Source organism: Eptesicus fuscus, chromosome 1 (assembly GCF_027574615.1).
Source record: "Eptesicus fuscus isolate TK198812 chromosome 1, DD_ASM_mEF_20220401, whole genome shotgun sequence".
NCBI classification, from domain to species: Eukaryota; Metazoa; Chordata; class Mammalia; order Chiroptera; family Vespertilionidae; genus Eptesicus; species Eptesicus fuscus.
Genome location: NC_072473.1, coordinates 94,381,487 through 94,399,804, shown reverse-complemented (window position 1 = coordinate 94,399,804; position 18,318 = coordinate 94,381,487). Strand labels below are relative to the sequence as shown.

The 18,318-nt window shown below is 38.4% G+C and overlaps 1 protein-coding gene across 1 annotated transcript in view; it reads left to right on the top strand.

Annotated features, from left to right (window-relative positions):
- AFF2 (ALF transcription elongation factor 2) overlaps nucleotides 1-18,318 on the top strand; it is a 494,373-nt gene that overhangs the window by 457,969 nt on the left and 18,086 nt on the right. Inside the window, 5 exon segments of the mRNA XM_054719638.1 lie at nucleotides 2,382-2,604; nucleotides 7,951-8,240; nucleotides 8,817-8,880; nucleotides 12,465-12,601; nucleotides 18,207-18,278. Coding sequence (XP_054575613.1) covers nucleotides 2,382-2,604; nucleotides 7,951-8,240; nucleotides 8,817-8,880; nucleotides 12,465-12,601; nucleotides 18,207-18,278 — 786 coding nt within the window.

Sequence of the window (18,318 nt, the reverse complement as noted above, 5' to 3'; positions counted from 1 at the left end):
TCCTCATGAACACAAATTTTAATCCTTATGGTCATTATTTTAATCAGGCATCACAACTTAAAATTGTTCTATACATCAATGCAACTTTAAAAATCCATGGGCAAATATTGTTTTTAATATGTTCTTATTTATTTTATCTTATTTTTTAAAATATATATTTTATTGATTTTTTTACAGAGAGAAAGGGAGAGGGATAGAGAGTTAGAAACATGGATGAGAGAGAAACGTCCATCAGCTGCCTCCTGCACATCCCCTACTGGGGATGTGCCCGCAAAAAAGGTACATGCCCTTGACCGGAATCGAAACTGGGACCCTTCAGTCTGCAGGCCGCTGCTCTTTCCACTGGGCCAAACCAGTTAAGGCTGTTATTATTTATTTTAGAGAGAGAGAGGAATGCAGAGGGAAAGAGAAATAGAAACATCAATGAGAGAGAAACATCAACATCATTTGGCTGCCTCTTATACATGCACTTTTGGGGATCAAGCCCACAAACCGGGCATGTGCCCTGACCAGGAATTGAACTGGTGTCCTCATGGTATATGGGTCGATGCTCAACCACTGAGCCACACCAGCCAGTCCATTAGTAAATATTTTAATTAATTTTAACCAATTACGTTAATGGCAGAAACAGTTAAATTTTAAAATGTTTTGCCTCAAAACAAGAATGGATATAGGGCCACATTGTGAAACAAAAGATGGATAAGATGACAAATATTACTACAGTTTACAGTTTGGGGCAACACAGAGGGAGTGGAACAAGAAGACTGTATTGACTTCTATCATTTTAGAGAACCAAACCATTTGATAGCTCATTCAACTTTGATTTGTGGCTTTGAGATTTTGTAAATCTATATTTCTAGACACTGACTAAAATTGACCAAGAGGAAAACATAAATCCTTGTTGACTTAATTTGCTATTGAAAATTGTAGTCAATAAGCATGAAAAGTAAATGGCTGCACAGTGAAATATTAGTTGTCTAAGAAAAGATTAAAATTCAAGTAATCTACATTGACTGGTCTAAGAGAGTAACTAAAATTATAATCCATGACCCAATTACCATGATAAACAGCTGGCATAAGGTTTTAGTTGTTTTATTCCATTTAAAGTCACAGTCTATTTAATAGTGCCCATTGAATAGGCAGATAAATAAGTTTGAATGTACAGGAATACTTCTAGGACTGCAGGTGTCTTGTGGCAGTATGACAAAATATTTTCCAAATGGAGTTTAGTACTGTACATCAGTACTTCAATATAAGAACTTAAGCTGAGGGGCTTGTTATGCTTTAGCTTTGGGACAGAACATTTTAAATATGCAATTTGCAATGTGTCACTAAAGTAGTTAGTGCAAAGAACATATGTAAATAACCCATAGACATAGACAACAGTGTGGTGATAGCCAGAGGGAAAGTGGGGTTGGGGCTGGGTGGAGGTGGGCAAAGGGGGGAGGAATAGGGACATCTTTAATAAAGTAAATTATAAAAAGTTTAAAAATAGTCTTTGCTAATAGCACAAAATAAAAAATAAAGTATTTAGTGCATTATTTATTTCTAAGTAATGTATAAGCATAGTATCCTATATAATAAAAGGTTAATATGCAAATTGACCGAACAGAGGAACCACTGGTCACAATGATGAGAACTGACCACCAGTGGGCAGATACTCAATGCAGGAGCTGCCCCCTGGTGGTAAGTACACTCCCACAGCGGGAGCACTGCTCAGCCAGAAGCCGAGCTCATGGCTGGTAAGCGCAGCTGAGGTGGCAGGAGCCTCTCCCACCTCAGCAGCAGCACTAAAGATGTCCGACTGCCGGTGTAGGCCTGGTTCCCGGGAGCAGGCCTGTACTGGCAGTTGGACATCCCTCAAGGGCTCCTGGACTGAGAGGGTGCCGGCTGGGCTGAGGGACCCCTTTGAGTGCACGAATTTCATGCACTGGGCCTCTAGTATCTTAATAAAATATATTTCTACTAATTGTTTATTGTACCATTTATTGTGTGTTTGCGCAGTTAAGTCCTAAGGCCAAATAAGTAGAAACTATCCTAAAAATGAAGGTTAGAGTGTACATTGGATTTTCCATTAAAAGCTAATTAATAACAATATTGAAAGATTACAAATATCTCACTGGAGCACACTGCATTAGACACTTATATTTATTGTAGAGTTCTGCTTCAAAGACATATGTTTATTTTTTGATATATATGTTATAGCTATATTTATACAGAGAAACATCTCTCTATAGATTTATATGTCTATATGTTTTTACATATAATCTTCATCACAAGTAAGTAAAATATTACTTCAACTGAATGTACCAACATCATAGGAAAATTCAGAATAAAGACAAACAAAATTGTATTACATACCACACTCTTTGTTTACACAGAAATAATTCATCCAGGAGAGCAAATAGAAGAAAAGAAGAAAAGCTGTTTCCTCCTTCACTTTCCCCACTGCCAGAGGATCTTCCACGCCGCAGAAACATTAGTGGCAATAATGGTCTCTTCAGTCAAGACAAAAACATCCCTATGATTGGACAATTCACCTCTGCCAAAGCTAAGAGGAGTGAAGGCAAATTCTGTGCTACTTTCAAAGGGATATCTGTAAATGTAAGCATCTTAGGAAAAATATTATGATCATCAGGTATAAACAAGTTGATCCAGCATATCTAACTAGACTTAACCACATGGGGATGTTGCAGGGTGATGGGAGGCAGAGACAGAGAGAAACTGTAAGTGTGTGTACACACACACAAACTCTCCATTATTTCAAATTTCAATTATTCTAACTTAGGATGAATTTTTTTTCATTTCAGTCTTACTTCTCCAAAAAGAATATTATGAAGAGACTTGGGACTTTGGACATCCTCTGGTCCAAGCTTTTCATATTGGGGGTTGGAACACTTTCAAAATACTGACCACAGTATCTGGTACTTTCATACCTGCTAAGCTGGGTGGTGGAAAGATATAACTTTGAGTTCTAGTCCCAGTTTAGTGACTGTGGGCAATCCCATTTCATGCTTTTTTTTTTTCATTCACTAAATGATCAGTGCCTACCATGTACCAGATGCTGTGGTTGATATTTTAGAAGTGTCCCCTACTCCCAAGAGGATACCTACGGCTTGGACCAAAGGATACCTAAAATCCTGTCTCTGCATAATAATCTGTTCAGAGTAGTAAGATTCGAATGAACACTTGAAACCTATATAATCTTAATAACCAATGTCACCCCAATAAATGTAATTAAAAATAAATAAATAATAGTGACTAAAATGATGGAATTTAAAAGGTGAATTTCTTGATAAAATCACACAATTGTGATTCTAAGCCCAACTAAATGATTATCTAGTCCTTTGGGTTTTCTATATGGCTGCTCAATTAGCATAGATAATTAAGAATGTGTATCACTTTTTACATCCACACACAATGTATTTTTATCTCTCCCAAATATAAGTACATAACATATGGAGACCATGAGCAAGAGTGCCATTAGTAAATAATAATGACAAATGTATCTGCCTTTCCGTGTAAATACATGTATATGCAGATGCATCATCTGTATTTATCTAGTCTCCTTTAAATGTCATAGAAAAAGCAAATGAGTGAAATGCAATGAGTTTTAAAATGTCTGGTGCCAACCTGGTAGACCCTGAACCAAGAGTATCCATTTCACATCCATCGAAAACCAGAAAGCCTCTGAGCTATAAGAACCCTAGTTTATAGGTCTTCCCTCATCTAAGATGACTGAAATGACATACATATCTATAAGTTTCACCATTGATATAAAGAAATTGCTCTATAATTAAGTTGTCATGTTTCATATGAAACTCATGTATATATATGTATGCACACATAATATATTAATATTTAAAATGCTGCCTATAATGTTTGGAATTAAACCATCTATTCTAAATAGTAATTACACTACAGTCTTATTTTTCATACTGAATGTAATTAATATTATAAACTCTAACTGATATTCTCTTCTATTTCAAGTTTTTGGAGGGTATATGCAATGTCTAGGCAGTTCACTTTGGTACAGTGCCTATTATATTGTCACAAATAATTAGGTGCTTAATACAGATGTTTTTATGACAAATGGTATTGCTTATAAGAATCTGCCAAGTCATTTCCATGAGAACTAAAAACTACTGGGAAACATGATAAGTATTATAATTGTACTTATAAATTGATCATCCTTGTTAAAGAAATCACTGAGATATCCCATGATAGAAAGAAGTACCAACTATCTCTTCTTTAGCCATTCCTTCTACTAATGGCTTGAAATCTGGAGAGAGTTTGTAGTGTATTTTTGCCCTAGCCTTGGAGTTAAGAGACTTGACATAGAGTTAGCACTGCAACAACTTTGCTCTGTGAACTTGGACAAATTATGAAATCTCCATAACATGAGTGTGTTTGACTAAATTATCTATAAAGCTTCTTCCTACTCCACAAGTCTCTTCTTCAATTTTGTGCTCTGAGTCTTTTCCATTTATGCATGAAGTCTTATTTATTAACTGAATGGATGACTGTATATGGACAGAGGGCATGTTAATATAACTTACACCATCATGGCTGAATGCAGCCATTTCCAACCAATCAGAAATGCCAGGACTGACAATGATGCCATGTGCATGGTGGATGTGGTGTTTGAAGGTTCTTGTCGCATATTTTGACCATAGAGACAGTGGCACTGTCTTGGGCTGACTCCACTGTTTGATCTGGGCCATCTGGCTCTGGCAGAAGAAACATAGAATTAGCTTAGAAGTTTTAGAAGACTGATTTTTAAAATTTGCTTAGATTGAATAAGATAAATGATCATGTTTAAACTATTTTCTCAAATATCCATTATTATAATTTTTTATATGTGTAGCCTCTCAGCACATTTCTCTCATTGAGCACTTGGTGGTAAGAATTTTTGACAATCAGAGAAGGTCCAGGATCAAATGGAAAAGATAGACTTCAAGGCTGTAAGAAATGATCACATTTGGCTTTTATCTTTAAAGTGACCCTTTTAACTAGGCAGGCATTCAGCAAATAATTAGGAGCATTTGGTTGCGGGACAAGGTGGACAGAGTGGGGTGGGGTAGCAGCGTCATACATCAGAGATTATTCCAGTGCTGAAAAAGCACTCAATCTAAGGTGAGTCATGAAACATACTGAGAGAAGTAGAATACAAAATATCTGGTGATTGGTACCCTACAGAAGAGATTAAGTGAGACCCTTCAGATCTCTAATGGAACCAGAGGATTAAGGCACTTCTGGCCATAGACATAAGGCAGTTTTCCTTGAGGAGAAGGCATTTCTTAAGCTGGATTATAATAGATGAATAGAGTTTAGAAATGGAGGGAAGTGATTACACAAAATGTGGAATATATTCAGTCTTAAAGAGGAAGAAAGATCTGACACATGCTACAACATGGATGAATCTTAAGGAAACTTAGCTAAGTGAAATAAGCCCGTCACTAAAAGACAAATATTTCATGATTCCACTTATGTGTGGTAACTGGAGTAATCAAATTTGCAAATACAGAAAGTAGAAGGGCAGTTGCCAGGGGCTGGGGAGAGGAGGGAATGAGAAATTATAGTTTAATGGGGACAGAGTTTCATTTTTGCAAGATGAAAGAGTACTAGAGATTTAGACAACACTGTGAATGGACCTAACACTACTGAATTGTACATCTAAAATGGTTAAGATGATAAATTTGATGTTATATATTATTTAAAAAATTAAAAATGGAGTAAATTATCAGGAGGTAAAAAAAAAAGTAATGAAGGGAAGGTTTTTTATTCCTTTTCCTTTTTTTGAGGGGGCGTTGGTTCAACGCTAAGAGTCAGGATGAAGCAAAGTAGGAAAGTGAAGAAAGCAGGATGTGTTTAGTTTGGTGGAAAGTTCATGGGAGGGTGTAGTGGGAGATGATCAGGGATGACCCTACATGCCAGCAAAAGAACTCAGCCTTAGTGTATACTTGGGTGCAAAATAGTGAAATGTGTGGAGCTTTGTTTAAAAAGTTCAGGCTAGAAGGCAGCTGATTGTGGATGGATTGGAAGACCTAGCTTGGAGTTTGGAAGTTGGCCAGGAAGCTGTTTGATAGTCTCGGTCAGAAGGCATGAAGGCCTGCATTTAGAGGCTTCAGAATAGAAAGGGACAAATTTAAGAGATGTTGGGAAGATGCAAGGAATACTAATTTGTAATTGTTTGGATAAGGATAATGAAGAGGAAGATATTAAAGATGAAATAAAACAGTGGTTTTCAAAAAGTTTTAGGATTATTATTTCTTGAAATGAATTAATTTACAGAATTTCAATATATAAATTGGAGTGAAACAGAGTAGCTAATTTGAAGGCAAGGTGGGGAATACACAAGTTCCAATGCTTCTGGCCCAGGTATGGCCACACTACTCTTACTGACATGGATAAATCCAGCCTTGGTGACAGGGAATACCAGAAATAGTGATCTGGTTTGGTTATCAATTTTGCTTCAGAGAAATTTGAGGTGCTAATGAGCTATCTTGGTGGAACTATCCAAAGGTGGTCACTGTAGGTCTGGAGCTTTGGAGAGAAAGTAAGATTGAGGTTTCCATTTAGGAGTTACCTGCTTATTATCAAATCTGTGATAGTGCATGCAGGACTGTCAAATTTTGTCAAGATCAAGAAAGAAGAGAGCTGAGGAATGAACCTTGGGGGGATACTAGGCTTTGGTATATACAAACGCAGAAGAACAGAGAGAGGAAGAGGCATTATGGCAAGTATAGTCAGATATAGAACAGTCAGGATCTTCCCACAGTTGCCAGGTGGGGAGTAGAGAGTCTGCTATGTGAATAAATATAGCAGGTAGTCTTGGAACACATGCTGTCACATAATTACAAATTTTACAACCTAATTTCTTCATTTGGATCCCATGATATCTTTTTAAATTTTTTTAAAATACACTTTTATTGATTTTAGAGAAGAACGAAGAGGGGGAGAAAGAGAGAGAAACATCAATGATGAGAGAGAATCATTGATTGGCTGCCTCCTGCATGCCCCACACTGGGGATAGAGCCTGCAACCCAGGCACGTGCTCTAACCAGGAATTGAACCATGACCTCCTGGTTCATAGGTCGACGCTCAACCACTGAGCCATGCCAGCTGGGCCTGATCACATTATTTCTCTGGCAATGACAGCTCAGCGTGAATCTCAGAAATCTCTTTCCCATTTGATTTTTTGACCTCGTTAAAGTGAACTTTCACCATTCCAAGACTTCAAAATGAGGAGGCATTCATGTGGCATTCACTCAGCTGGAAATCAGTCAAGCTCCTTGTGTGAATGAAAAGGCTGTTTTGGCCTTGGTCCCAGGGTAATGACTACTGAAATACAATCTCTGGTTTGCTGGTATTTGACTGCACTGAATCTGGTATTTTGCAGTGACCTGAGTACTTATCCTAGTGAAAGTTTCTGGGCTGGTTTACTTATCAAAAATATATACATCAGGGTCACATATTTTTTACTCTCTCCCTTTCCCTTCCTACATTCCTCATTCCTCTCCTCTCCTATCACATCCCCTACCAAATTTAGACCTTTGCCAATGACTGTATTTATGGAATTATGGGGTTATATAATCCCAGAACCTGACTAGCTTGGTGATTGGTGTCATCATAGAACAAAGTCTGGTAATTCACAGAATTCATAAAATATACCAGGGTCACTTATTTATTCTTAAGCTCTGTCCATTATTTTCTTTTCCTTTGTTTTATTTTTTATTAAATTTATTGGGGTGACATTGGTTAATAAGACCATATAGGTTTCAGGTGTGGATTTATATGTTACAAGATATGTAAATTGTACTGTGTGCCCACCATCTTTCGTGACCTCCCTTGTCTTGTTTCTTAGTGGGCTTGGCATTCAAATCATTTATGAAAAGATGTTCGAAAAAGCTAAATCTAATGAAAGTTATTTGTCCTCCTTTTTCCTAGGAGGGAGACATTCCAAAAAAGGCAACCTCTGCCACTGTAACTGTCACCAACACTGCTATTGCCACTGCCACTGCTACTGCCATTGTTAACACCCCCATCATAGCCACTGCCACTGCTACTGCCACGGCTACTACCACAAACACTACCACTACCATTTCCACCACCACCTCTACCATCACTACTGGCCTAATGGGTAGCAGTCACCTGGAGATGACGTCCTGGGAAGCCCTGCCCCTTCTTTCCACCAGCACCACCAGTGTCCGGAGACCCAAACTCACTTTTGATGACTCGTATGTTGTCCCCAGATTATCATGGACCCAGTTTGGGAATTGTGAATGGGGGGGGGGGCGGGTAGTATGACTTTTTAGCACCATACAATGTGTCACCCAAAATAAGACCCCAGCAATAGTTCCTATAGCTTTAAAAGTATATCTATCTTCCTTGCATACTCCTATCTTAACCAAGAAATGTCTTTGGCTCATTTAAATAGTAGATCTCTGTTACTGTTTCCAAAGGCAGTTGCTTCATTCTAGGTTTCTGTGTCCTCCTTTCTTTTTCATGTTTTTAGATAGAACTGTGTACCAACAAAGAGTTTTACAGCTAGGTTTTGTTGAATCTTTTTGGATAAATGGAATGGTGGGGGTTGGAGATTATAGTTATTTATCCTAATGGGTCATTATGCACTTCAAATTTCATTTACAGAATTATTTCAAGGTTATTTATTATATGAATGATAGCATTCATCTGCCCTTCTCAAAGCATTGTATAGGAATGGATTTATAGTTAAAAAAATGGTTTTTATTATTCAGTTTTTAATGAAAAAAATGAGCCATTGGTTTCTGAAAGAGGTTATTTTGTTTGTTTAGGGTTCACAATGCTGATTATTACATGCAAGATGCTAAGAAGCTGAAGCACAAAGCTGATGCACTGGTAGGTTTGCTTCCTCTCATTGCTATGTTCCCATTAAGGTATTATGCTTTAAAGGAAAACAAAGAAGACACTTTATATACAATTCAAACTTTCTCATTGCTGCTCTGACATAGTGAGTTTGGAGCTGGTTAATTCATTAACACTGTAATACCCAGATTCTTTTGTACTGTGATACCCTGCCACTCATGTATTTTTTTTTTCATTGTTATTTCCCTTGCCCCAACTTCAGTAGGTATATGGCATATACTACTATCCTTGTCTTTCAAGTGGATTTGAACTGACTTTTGAAACTGCTCTGGAGAAGTAGGGGGGGTGGTCTTTGGGTCTGGTAAACCAGAAACCAATATGGGAAGGAAGAGGGTTATTGAGAGCTAATAAAGTGGCCTCAAAAATTGACTTCGCAAAACAGGTATATAGAAAAACTTAGCTCCTTGCTGCATTTTATGACATTTTTCCAGAATGGGGCCCATAGCCAGGCTAGGGCTCCGTACAAAGAGGAAGTTCTGTCATCTGGATTTCCCAAGACACTAGGCCCTGCTGCCTCTAAATGTTTTGGTCACCTAGAACAGCATTGAGCTCAGAATGTTGAGTTGTTTGACTTTATTGATCCTCCTAACAAGGGGTCTCAATCACTTGGGGAGCTTTAAAATAATCCTGATGCCCAGGCCACACTGTGGAAAAATGGAATCAAAATTTCTGATCTAGGACCTGGACATAGGTATTAAAACTCCCCAGGTGATTCCCAAGTTCAGCCAAGATTGAGAGAACCACTGCCTTAGCGAAGGCCCTAATGTCAGACTCCTCACCGTTGACTAAATCTCAGCATAGCTAGAGATATTAGTTAGCCCATTGAGTTAAAAAATATCATCCTCCATCATTACGTTGTGTCATCCAAGACTTAGCTGTCCCATTGTTTGACACTAGGAGGGCTGTAAGAAAGTATCATGACAGTCTCTGCACTATGACTTGTGTGTAGTCTACATCAACTGTCCATGGACTTGATCTCCTGTTTCTCTACTTTTTTTGTTATTTTCTCACTGTGGTCCAAATTGCTCAGCTATTGTCTGCAGTTAACCTTTCTGTGGTGTTAACTGTCCATTGGAAACACTTGTGCTCTGCTTTTCCATATGAAAGCAACAAGGCAGGCTGGTGCCAGCTCCACTAGAGATGCTGGGAAGACTGTGCCTGTGACCATTGTATGTGTGGTGAGAAATTTGAGTGACATTGGTGGCTGTGCTGCTGGCTTGAAGACCAAAGTTATTTTTCCTAAATGTCCTCAACTGATTCACTGCATAACGGCTCTGGAGTTTGCCCTCTGTCAAAATCAGGACAAGGGAGCACATAACTATTTATTTGACAAGCTGGTCCATAAGATGATGAAGACTGGGACACACCTGTGAGACCACACCTGTGACCAAATGTTAAAATAACAGAAAAATCAGAGCCACAGAAATACATATACATATTCAGAATAAGCATCATTCTCTGCCATCCAGGGTCTGTTTATATGTTCCCCCTAAACCACCTTTGTATTTTCACCACAATGTATTTTCAATTAGGGAGATTCTGCCCCCATGGAGACAAAGTGGTTCTTGGGAGTGGGGTGAAACAGTCTTAGATGTTTCAATGGTTTGTGTCCCTTCAAAGGACCATAGTACATAAAGTGATCATCAGGATATCATTGGTATTAAAGTTTTAATGGGAATGTGTGAAAACATATCTTAAAAAGCCCCATCTGGGGATGGTTATAATGAAAAAAATGAGGGGTTGTGAAACGTTCATTTAGAGTATGATATCTTTGCTAGGCTTATGTCTATTCTAGAGTTGGAAGTCCCCTGGTAATTCAAGCTCCTTATTTTATAGATGGAGAAATTGAGGCCCAGGAAGGGGATATGATCTGACAACTAACTGTCACTATGGTTTTGAAATTTCTCTGGACTTCAGTTTCACCTATGGAATAGGGATAGGAGATCTTTAAGGATCCTTCCAGCTATGGATTTATGAATGAAATCACATTTTCAAAAATAAGGATGTAAAGATAAATTTCCAAATAGGAGAGCTATTTGGAGCCAGATGACCTCAGGAGATTATCTTGTAAGCCAAGAGAAGATAGTTTGCATATACATAGGTTTTAAGAAAATCACTTTGAATTTCCTTGAAAACAATATTCTCCAAAGCATCTCACAGAAATGAAACCACAGAATTCCTGCAATACATAAAAGCGGAAAAGCATGTTTTGTAAAAAGAGTCATTTACAACAAGAAATTATGCAGGACCTGTAACTCATAATTTTATAGTTGTACTTAATGCTTTCCTAGAGACAGCTCCTCTGCCATTTTGAGAATTGCTCCTGTACTTTTGCATAAAAATATTTTGATAAGATATACAAGAAAATTAAAATAGCTAATCTGTATTATATTGGTCCTTTTACACAAAATTCTGCATTAGTGAAATTCTTTTTTTAAAAAATATATTTTATTGATTTTTCACAGAGAGGAAGAGAGAGGGATAGAGAGTTAGAAACATCGATGAGAGAGAAACATTGATCAGCTGCCTCTTGTACACCCCCTACTGGGGATGTGCCCACAACCAAGGTACATGCCCCCTACTGGAATTGAACCTGGGACCCTTGAGTCCGCAGGCCGACGCTCTATCCACTGAGCCAAACCGGTTTCGGCTTTAGTGGAATTCTTATATCTAGCTATCAAAAATGAAAATTAAATACTGTTATAAAATACTCACTATAAAAATGTCATATATAATATTCATTACACATAAAAAAGAAATCAGTATGTCTAAGTCACTTTAATAGTGACCATTATCAAGGCTAAAACCTTTTGGAATAAAATTTTACTAAACTAAAATATTTAGTAATGCTATATTTCTTGGCTTTTTGACACCCTATTACAGACCATTATTTATACTGAAAGTGATGTGGTTATTGTCAACAGTCACACTATAGCTTCACATTTTCATGACAATAGCATCAATTTGTTACTCTTCTCTGTGGGTGTGAGGTTGATGTCCTCACAAAGAGTTCCAAGCAAAGACTGTATGTGTTAATTTTCTTTGAGGTTTGCAAAAAGCAGTTTTATTGCAAGCAGGTCTATAGGGTACTTCAATGACCAGTCTAGTAATTTTAATGAATAGAAACTAGTCAAAGCAGTGATTTGGATTCTGGTCTATCAAAAAGATAACAACGTAATACTACCACCTATGATACCTTAGCTACTTTTCTTTCCTCAACCAGCCAGAGTGTGACGACAATAGAATCTTAAATCAGTTATGTTATTGTCAATATAAATTCATGCATTCTACATCAGGGTTTCTCAACCTTTGCACTGTTAGGCTGGCTAATTCTCCATTGTGGAGGCTTCCCTGTGCATTGTTAAATGTTTAGCCACACCTCTGGCCTCTGCCTACTAGATACTTCCTGTCTCTAGTGGCAACAACCAAAAATGTCTTCAGACATTGCCAAATGTTCCCTGAGGGAAGGGTGAAAAAATTTCCCTAGTTTGAGAACTCTTCCTTTATATGAAGGAGAGAAGGTAACACCATATTACTAAATCTTCTTCTTGTTTTAGTGCGAGAAATTTGGCAAAGCTGTGAATTATGCTGATGCAGCCCTGTCTTTCACCGAATGTGGAAATGCCATGGAGCGTGACCCTTTAGAAGCAAAGTCTCCATATACCATGTACTCCGAGACTGTGGAGCTCCTCAGGTAATTGGCCTTTCTGCAGCCAACTTCGTAAACTCATTTCAGTCATCATTAGAAGCTGCTATTTTTTAAAATATCATTTCCACATAGTAATGATGTGTCCAAGGCATCTTCTTCTTAGAAATCATGATAATCAGTTCTTTCCATTTTATTAATGTCAGAAAATTGATAATTGATGGACACTGCTTTTATAAATCAAGAAGTTATAATCTTCTATAATAATAAAAGGTTAATATGCTAATTAGATAGGACATCTTCCGGATGTCATTCCAGACGTCCTTCCTGATGAACCCGGGGCCCGAGGGAAGCAGCCCAGGTCCCAGGTGCCTGCAGGCAGCTGGAGGAGGGAAGCCCGGGTCCCGGGTGCCAGAGGAAAGCTGGTGCTGGCAGCTGGATGAAGGAAGGCCTACTCTTGCATGAATTTTCATGCATCTGGCCTCTAGTGTGATGTAATTTGCAATATTCATAAAATTAAAATGGAAACATAGTGGGTAGAAGTATAATAATTTCACTGTTTGACATGGACATTTCTATTTTCAAAGTGCAGTTTTAGAACTAAAAAATAGTGGTGTGATTGGGATTTGTGTTTTAATCGATGTTTTGTAAGAACTTTTCTGCAGTGGTTATTTAAAAAGAGAGAGAGTACTCTTCCAACATGAAGTAATCATTAAGGCCGCAGGTGTGGAGTAGACTTTCCCTGCATGTAGAATTTCAGGGAAACAGACAAGTTGGTAGCAGGGGCAGAGGAGACATGAGAATAGGAGAGGGTATATTAACTGCACAGATTATTGGTTTCATTTGTATTTTAAATGAAAATTTTTGGCCTGTTGGCCTTGGCAGAGTAGAATTTGTAGGTAATCAAAAAAATTCCTGGGAAAGGGGAAAGAGAAGAAATGATATCCATTCTAGTGTTTTCCAGTAACTTGCAGATATTTGGAAAATAATGTACCTTTGAATGGTGGATAAGCACCAACATTTGCTGGAATGATTGAATAATTGCTTTTGATTGAGCAAATAGATCTTTACCTTGTAGGCCCTTATATTCTGGTCACCTCTGACTTGATTAATCAATGTCCGGCCTGACTTCTAGGTTTTTACTCTGTTGTTTATATATGCATAAATGCTTACAAAACTGAGGACACTTGTACCTAAACCTTTAGGCACATTGGACAAATTTAGCACACATATTTTCATAGGAAAGCATTTCAAAATATCCAAAGAATGTAAACTATTCTAATGAAAAAATATGCTCACTGGAATAAAAAGATTTAGTTGAAACAAAAAAAGTAAAGAGATCATGAAGAAAGATCTAGCCTTGCCTTGCCAGACCAGGAAGCCATCTTTGGCTTTTCTCTGCTTTGATAAGCATGTAAAGTATCTCTCTGACTTCATGCATTGGTGAAAGCCATCACTGCCATTCTATAACTTTTAAGGGAAAATTGATTTTTTGTGTCTATTCAAGGCTGCCTGTGATTTTCAGAGTGCATAAGATGAAAATTCTGGCAAAAATGATAAGCATTAAAAATTAAGAGAAAACAATAAATAAACATGGAAAAAATTAATGACTTCTATTCATCCAGAATGTAAAATTTTTTAAAAGGCACTTTTTAAATTGATAAGAAAATGTAAAAATGTTAATCCCTGGTGTTAGCACACACACAAATAATATTGGTGAACTAGGCCTGTCCTATGCTGGCCATGGGAGAAAAAGTGATCATTGTATATTGAGGACAATTGGGCATTGTGTAGGAAAGCCTATTAATATAAGTATTTACATAATTTGAGCCATAACTCAACTTCTGGAAATTTGAATTTCCTCTGCTAAAGAAAATAATTGTAGGAATAGTACAAGTTTTCTTTATGGTGTTCTATTTGGCATAAATTATAGCACACAATTAGAAGCAAACTAAAAAATCAATAAGAATAATTAATTACATTGTAGCACACTCAACAGAATACTTTGCAGTCCTTGAATTGCAACAATAATGGAGACTATGTAGCTGTATGAAAATGTTTATAACTTGATGTTAAAGAAAAGCAAGATTCAGAATTATATACACACTAGAGTCCCAGTGCATGAAAATTCATGCACTGGAGGGGGGCGACCCTCAGCCCAGCCTGCCCCCTCTCACACTCCAGGAGCCCTCAGGGTGGGAGGCGACCTGGCAATCAGGGGAAGGTGATGCCCCCATCACACCTCTGCTGCTGCCACTGCCGGAAGCACAATCCTCAGCTGGCCCTGGTTACCTGAGCCTCGGGCGGCCCTGGGTGGCTGGGCATCTGTCATCCAAGGCTTGCCTGTGCCTCAGGCCAGCCCTGGGTGACTGGGGGGTTGAGGGGACTGGGGGACTCCAGAGGCAGGGGCATGGAGCAGCCAGGCCCTGTGCCTTACCACATGCCTGCCACCCTGGCAGGGCTGAAGGGACTGGGTGCCACCATCTTGAAGTTGTAGACGCCGCCATCTTTGAGGGTGTGGCAGTCAATTAGTGTATTCCCTCCTTATTGGCTGTGGGCACTGCCATCTTTGAGGGCAGGGCAGTCAATTTGCATGTCCCCTCCTTATTGGCTGTGGGCGCTAACATCTTTGAGGGTGGGGCAGTCAATTATCATATTCCCTCCTTATTGCCTGTGGGCACCGCCATCTTTGAGGGCAGGCAGTCAATTAGCATATTCTCTCCTTATTATCTGTGGGTGCTGTCATCTTTGTGACAGTGCGAGGGTCAATTAGCATATTCCCTCTTCATTAGATAGGATTATATTTCTGACCATGAAAAGCATGTTTCTGCATGTGGACCAATCTGGAAGGGAAATGAATTCATAGCTGTAATGGGATGAAATTATGCGTGCTATCCCTTTTTATATAGTTTTCTTATTAATTTTCTCTTAGGAAAATATATGCTCTCTAAAAATATAAAAGCAAAACGTCAGTTTTCTTTTTTGTTAAAACTGCAATGTGAATCATTGAATAATATTTATTTCCATTAGAAAACACTACCCTTAATATTTTACACAATATTCTTTTTTTCTAAGTACAGGTGTGTGGTTTTTTTTTTTTTCATTATATGATAGTTTACTCCCTATAGAAGTATATTTCAGTAAAACCTCATGAAAATTGTAAACAATTTATTGAAATTCACTTTAAAGTCAATATTTCAAACTATTTGGAATTAATTATAGACTCATACAATCATAATAAATGATACAGAAAGATCCTGTGTACTCTCACCCAGTTTCCCCCAATGGTAATATCTTACATAACTATAGTACAGTATCACAACCAGAACATAGATATTGATAATCTATGGCCTTTATTTAGATTTCAACACTTTTTTTCAGATTTCACCAATTTTACACGCACTCCTTTGTGTATCCTCCCTCCTCTCTCTCTCTCTCTCTCTCTCTCTCTCTCTCTCTCTCTCTCTCTCTCCATATATATATATATATATATATATATATATATATATATATATATGGGGTCCCTCTAGATGGCCTGCAGGGATTGGGGCGAAACCCTCAGTCCAATGCAGCCTGCAGCTCCTACCTGCCACTCCCGCTCATCTCAGCCCCACTGTGCCTGCTGCGGGCTCGCACCCAGTTAGTCCTGATCAGGAGAGGCTTGTGCTGCCCCAACAGTGCTTGCTAGCCATGAGCCCAGTGTCTGGCCCTCCCAAGGAGAGTGGCCTGTGGGATTGGGCTGAAACGGGCTCTCCAAAATCCCCTGAGGGGTCCCGGATTGCAAGAGGGTATAAGACAGGCTGGGGGACCCCACCAGTGCGTGCTCGGGCTGGGGAGGGACTGTGGGAGGGCTCCAAGGCATGTCTGGCCCAACTAGTTCAGTCCCGATTGGCCAGACCCCAGCAGCAAACTCACCTACTACTTGGGGAATCTGCCCCCTGGTGGTCAGTGCACATCATAGCAAGTAATTGAGCATCCTTAGCATATTATTAGCATATTATGCTTTGATTGGTTGTTTGGTTGTTCTGCCATTCGGTCTATTTGCATAGTACCCTTTTATATATAGGATATATTACCTTAAATCTTTTGCACTCGGATGTCAAGTGTGACTCGACACGGTTAGCATTAAAATAAAGGAATCGAGAAAAAAGCAAGCGAGTGCAAAGGGTTAATGTAATATGTGTGTGTATAATTTTTTTTCTAGAGAAATTTCAGTTGGGAATAAAATAGGCTACAGCAACTAGGTCTTCTGATCTATTTAATCAATTGAAGCTACACTATCAAGTCACATCAAAAGTGGTTGCAATTAAAGGGTGACTGTAATATCAACATAGTTTTTAGTAACGTAATATTATGTTGAATATATTTTTATTACTCTCTAGCCCCAACAGTATGCTGGTTACAGAGAAAGCTCCATTTTCTTCATTCAAGTAATTATAGTTTTTCTGAACTTGGGCATCTGCAGTGAAAATGTATTTGTGAAAGCAAATGGGACATCACAAGAACTTGACATTTCAGTGATTCAACTATAAAAGACAGATTTATTACATAATAAAATCATTTTGCTTAATATTGCAGCAATAGGAGGGATCCACATCAAATGCACAGGTCCTTTTGTTGAAACATGTTCACTGAACAGAATTGGAGCAATAAGTGGAACATAGAGTATGCCTAGTGGGTGCAGAGTGTTGGGGGGCAAGCCCACACAGGTGCTGATGTTATGGGGAGGCTGTTGAAAATGCGGAGTTCATGGTGCAAGCACAGTATACTTGCTGGTTCTCCATTGCCTTCTTGTAAATGAGAACTAGTCCAGGCTGCCTGCACACTTTCAACTTCCTTCTGCAACATTAAACTCTGCAACTTAATCCACCATCAGCACCTATGAAATTGCATTAAAGCTCAGACATTGATTTTATGCAATGAATTTATTTCCAAGAATCTAAATGCCCAGAATGAAATGTTCTCAACTAAAAAAAGAAAAATAGGAATTACTCAACCTTTGATCAACCCAGTGTGGAAAGTAACAATTAAAGAGAATGGAAAAACAAAATATACAAGCACCATAAATTAAGGATTTAGGCCATCAAATGCTGTGAAATTGGCCTTCATTTTAAAAGAAACAAAACCACTTTCTATAGGAATATATTCCAAACCTGAGTCATTAGAAAGGACCTTATTAACTGTGTGATTGTGGTCACCCCATGCTCCTGTCACACACAGTTGTATATTATTTACCTCATCTGTTATTAACACAACTGAGACTGACATTTGTGTCCACCTCCCATTGAAAATACAATAATGTTTAGCAAGATATTTCTAGAAACAGAATTTATATACACACAAAACCAGCAGTAATTCCATACCTCTGTCTGAGAACATGGGCTCCAGATTTAGCCATCTTCTCCAGATTTAGCTGACTTCTCCAGACTTAAAAATGCAATGTGAATCATTGAGTAAGTCATATCAGTGGCACTCTTGACTATAATTTGTTTATGCTTTCAAGAAACTGTGCTTTTGCCCACATGCCCTAGTCAGTCCTCCCTCTCAGAGCATATGTGGGACTAACACATTTAGAGGATGAGGATACCAATGACTTTGGGACTTTCTGAAGGATAATATAGATTCCACTTGAGCTTGTAATTTCTCTTCAAAGGTATGCAATGAGGCTGAAGAACTTTGCAAGCCCCTTGGCTTCAGATGGGGACAAAAAACTGGCAGTATTATGGTAAGTCTCATGGAGGCCAAGAGAAAATGGCAGAAATGTC